This window comes from Asparagus officinalis, chromosome 10 (assembly GCF_001876935.1).
Source record: "Asparagus officinalis chromosome 10, Aspof.V1, whole genome shotgun sequence".
NCBI lineage: Eukaryota > Viridiplantae > Streptophyta > Magnoliopsida > Asparagales > Asparagaceae > Asparagus > Asparagus officinalis.
In genome coordinates, this window is record NC_033803.1 from 9,258,020 (window position 1) to 9,263,069 (window position 5,050).

General features: G+C 37.8%; 1 protein-coding gene across 2 annotated transcripts; it reads left to right on the forward strand.

Moving 5' to 3' along the window:
* Nucleotides 7-5,050, forward strand: LOC109825153 (F-box only protein 6-like). Of its 2 annotated transcripts, none has more exons than XM_020391894.1 (3): nt 7-81; nt 2,293-3,563; nt 4,418-5,050. In XM_020391894.1, exon 2 carries the CDS (start codon nt 2,324-2,326, stop codon nt 3,536-3,538), a length of 1,215 nt encoding a protein of 404 aa, XP_020247483.1. In that variant the 5' UTR covers nt 7-81; nt 2,293-2,323; the 3' UTR covers nt 3,539-3,563; nt 4,418-5,050. The 2 variants fall into 2 exon arrangements, with proteins under 2 accessions (XP_020247483.1, XP_020247484.1); XM_020391895.1 differs by having other exon boundaries at nt 4,424-5,050.

Below are 5,050 nucleotides of genomic sequence, written 5' to 3' on the forward strand. Positions count from 1 at the left end.
CGCGGCGGCGCTCCGGCAGCTTGTGGGCCAGATCCAGGAGCTCTGGGACCTCTATGGCTCCTCAACCGCGCTCCGTCAGAGGCAATCTCCTCCCTCTAATCTCTGTTAGATTTTTTTTAGATGCTGAGATTTTTCTCTTGATGGTTCTATCTTAGTTCTGCTGAGCTAACCTTGTTCGATGATTGGGTAAAAATTTCAACTTTTTGGTATTTTCTGTTATGCACTGCAGCTGATCTTGCCAGAATTGGGAGCTTAGTTTTGTTTTCTTCTTTTTGATAAATTATGATTTTAAATCGGATTTTTTTCGGAGTTTATCTTTGCTTGGATTAGGGTTAACATTTTGTAGGGAGAAAAATCCTTTTGATCAGAACAAATATTCTTTTTTTTTTTTGGTAATATTGTAGGTCAAGTTAGCTTCTTCTTGTTCTTTTTTTTATTTTTATTTTTATTTTTTAATACACACCTAATAGGTGATGATAGTTCTCATTTTTGGGTATCTCCTATGAACAAAGCGTTTATTATGATCCCACATTGTATATGTGGTTATAATGCATCAATATATGCACATTAGCAAGTGGATTTCATAAATGACAAATCTATTCTGATGTGGTATTATCTGTTTCAGAACTATGCTATACAAAAGGATTTAATATCAGAACTAAACATTTTTGGACAAGACTATATGTATACATTTATACATTTTAGAGAAATGAGATATGTTTTATGCGCAAATATAATAAAAGAAGAAAAGAAAAAAAAATCCTCCTGTCCCATTTGGCATGCAAATTTGTAGAACAATTTTTTTTTTGCAATTGCTTGTGATAATCATTCTGAGCTAGCTAGGCCCCTTTAGATGTCATTTTCAAGCTTACAGAAAGCAGTAGGCGACCTAGCAACACCCCGATGCCTTGAGCTTATGCTCCCAAAAGCCTAGGCCGGCCATATGCGGGTTTTCTTGTTTTACTTTTTAATTTAAGTAATTGATAGTAAATACTATTGTTATAAAAAGCTTAGGCGCTGGATTGGTGCGTTGGTGGATTTTTTTTATTCTTTTAAGTGATGGTGGATGAGGTTTTGTTGAAGGTGGAGGAGGTGTTCGTTGTTGGAGGCTGGAGGAGTTTGGAGGAAGTTGGAGGATGTGGAGGCAGTGAAAATCATGATTAAGACCTAAAGAGTACAACCTACGTAAGCAGTCCATGCTCCTCTAGATGCTCCCAAAACCTAGGTGGGTAGCTTAGGTTTTGCCTTGGTACTGCCTAGGCCTAGACGGACGTCTAGGTGGCTCGGTGGAGGCTTTTTAAAACATTGGGACTTATTTTTGCATGGTGGTTCTCATCATTAGTCGACTCTTAGTTCATTTAGCAAACTGAGTTGACCCCACACATATAGGGAATATCGGATATGTGTTGCCACTTGCCACCTTATTAGCAAAATGAGTTATCAAGTGATGGAAGCGGTCAAGTCAACCAGTTATAATGTTTATAATGTGACGAGCAGTGCGGGCTTCATCATTAACCTCTCTTAGTAGCTTATTTACTACTATGAGTTGTCACCTCATATTCATTTTTCCATGTAAGATACATAACACGCGATCACAAGCGTGTGGGTTGGCGCGCACCCACAAATATATATATTCCACAATATTTCACATACATATCATTCCGAAGTTCAAATATGTATGGAAATAAAGGTTAGATCATCCATATCAGAGAGCCAAATTGTTCATCATGATCTACACACTTTAAAGCTCACAAGGATAAAAAGAAAATTACATTGATTGGTTTAGCAGAAAAGCAGCAGACTACCTAGCTTTTGGTGAGTTTTGGAGGCATGTCAAAGTGACATGCATCTGATGATTGTTTTCTATATAGGTTTCACTGAGTAATCCCTGAGTGAAGCCTTTTCTCTTTAAAAAATCTTCATATATTCTTATAATCCTAGGCAGAAATATTCTGGTTTCTCAAAATCATATTTGGAAACTTTTTTTATGGACAGGAATTTTCTACCATGTCATTGTAATGGTGTCTTCTAGTTTTTTGGGACCTTCATCATATTATCTCTTCCACATTGCATATTTAAATAACTTTCATTTTTTAATTATTTGAAATCTGTAAACTAGGAATTTCCATTTGGTAGAAGTAATTGAAAGATATATTGATTTCTTATATGCAACATTTTTGCATGCCTCTTCATTCTGATTACCTTGAATTTTATTCTAGCATAAAATTTTCTATCATAAATTTGGGAATGCCCAAACAAACATTTCGTTGATCGACCATTTATATTGTGCAGATGGTGTTTACTTGATCTTGGTCATAGCTCTATGGAAGACAACTATTATGGTCTCATAATGAAAGGAAAATCTGAGATCTTAACTACAATTGAACCTAACAAGCCTCCTCCAACCAAAAAACCTCGGAGAGACAAGAATCGTAGGAAATTGCTTACTTCTCTGAGTTCAACTGAGAAAATGGACCAACTGACTTGGAAGGAGTTACCGGAAGATCTTCTTGAAGCTGTAATTGCGAGACTTCCTGTAGCAGCGTTTTTCCGCTTCCGTTCAGTGTGCAAAAAGTGGAACTCTCTGCTCACTTCCAACAGTTTCTCCGAGCATTATTCAGAGATTCAACCATCATGTCCTTGGTTCTACACAATTACTCATGAAAATATTAACAGCGGGGCGATGTATGATCCTTCTTCCCGAAAATGGCATCATCCATCCATTCCTTTCTTTCCTTCAAAGATGATTGTTCTTCCAGTGGCTTCAGCTGGTGGTCTTGTTTGTTTCTTGGACATTGGCAACAGGAACTTCTACGCCTGCAACCCCCTTACCAACTCATTCAAAGAACTCCCCCCAAGGTCTGAGCGGGTTTGGTCACGCATAGCAGTAGGAATGGTCCTCAATGGAAATGCTATTGGTGATGGTTATAAGATAGTATGGTTAGGATGCAATGGGGTCTACGATGTCTATGATTCAATACAGAATAGTTGGTCTCATCCTGGAAGTTTACCACCTAATATCAAGCTTCCTCTATACTTAAATTTCAGGTCTCAAGTTGTAGCTATTGGTACTGTACTCTTCTTCATGAGAGGCAACCCGGATGGAATCTTGTCCTATGATGTAGCCTCTGGTGTCTGGAAGCAGTTCCTTATACCATCACCAATGCATTTGACTGATCTCACACTTGCTCAGTGCGCAGGTAAGGTCATGCTGGTGGGGCTGCTGTCCAAAAATGCTGCAGCATGCGTATGTGTGTGGGAGTTGCAGAGAATGACTCTTTTGTGGAAGGAGGTCGACAGAATGCCAAATGTGTGGTGCTTGGAGTTTTATGGGAAGCACGTAAGAATGACTTGCTTGGGCAACCAAGGGTTGCTCATGCTGTCATTGAGGTCAAGAAGGATGAATCGATTGATTACTTATGATGTGATGAGAAGGGAGTGGCAGAAGGTGCCAGACTGCACTCTACCTCATGGTCGGAGAAGACAGCGAATTGCATGTGGTACGGCATTCCATCCGTGTGCCACTGCTTTCGCCTGAAAGATCAAACTTACCTACGGGAAAGGTACGTATTACTAAATTTTCTCGGTTCAATATGGTACTTAGACTGCTTTTCACCATTCCGCATATGAACTACTGACAAGCTTTAAAGATACTGATGGTTGAACTCTTTATCTGTTTGCATGTTCACCTCCAAAATGCCCATTTGAATGCATGCCGTGATGTGTCCTAAAAGATTTGGCTATATCCTCTAACTTTAGAGTATTTATAAAATTTGGTACGTCACTGTTTGCCCAAGTAATGGCTGACGTCCACTTTGTTTACTCATCACAACTCCATTTCACATGTGGGTTAGTGCAAGTTCTAATGCAGGGTTACAGATAAAAAAAACTCTATTTAAGTGTTACTCAATATAGTGATCCAGCTGTTAACATGCCCAGCAGACTTGAAAATCGCTAAGCCTGTCTTAAACATTAAATATATGAACTTACATTTGGATAGGTTGTGACTTCCCACCAATTAAAAGACAGGGCTTTCCTTTGGTTTTGTGTTTCTGTTCAGTCATCTTATACCAAAATAATTGGTGGTGTTGTAGAATTAAAAAGTTCATATGCTTAAGTTTTTTCCTCCATGTTTCTTGATTCTATGTGAGAAGAACATTGTCAGCAGCAGCACGGTCACATTTTTTTATAAAAATATTATCTGATTTGGAAGTCTCATCCAAGTAATCACAAACTGCATCTTCAAGAGATCTGACCTCTCTTGATTTACTTCTTAATATTCAGATCTCATCAAACTTTATTTCCACTGTGGAAAAAATTTGAGTCATTCCAATAGTATATGTTACTCAGCATTATTTTGCCCCATTTATTTTGGTTCAATATATGTAAATCCTTTTAGGTGCCCAAATGGTGATAGATGCAGGTAAATGTTGGCTGATGGTTCAGAAGGAAATAGAGAGGTGTGTTGGTGTCCGATTGGAATTAAATACTAATTACGTTGGAATATAATCTTATGGAGTTTGAGAATATATTATAATTGAAGACAGTGGAGTCCTGTGACATATTTCTCCAACTTCCTTGAGTCTGTGATGCTAATATTTGAATCATTGATGATGATGTCAGGACTTGTGAGTGGCTGTGAACATGATGGTTTGTTTAACTATAACAACACCTTACGGTCTGATTTCCTTGCTAATTGAAACCATGGACTCGATAATGCTTCGTTGACGAAATAGAGCTTCAACTGAAGAAATGCATGAACATATGATGAACGTAATGTGTTTGTGTGTGCGTGATATAAGAATATTAGAGAAATATTTGTGAGAAAGATTGAGCAATTCAAGTTTAACTACTGGATGTCTTATAAGCCAGCATAATCCCTGCTTGAATGTTTCAAACTTTCAATACTATTTTGAAGACACCGTGAAATCAAGATTTGAAGTATGTTTCCTTTTTCTTGGATTAATATTTCTTGGATGCATCATAAATGACAAATCACCTGTTATTTTTATTTTTCTGGATTATGAATCCATTTTTGATTTCTGTCTGC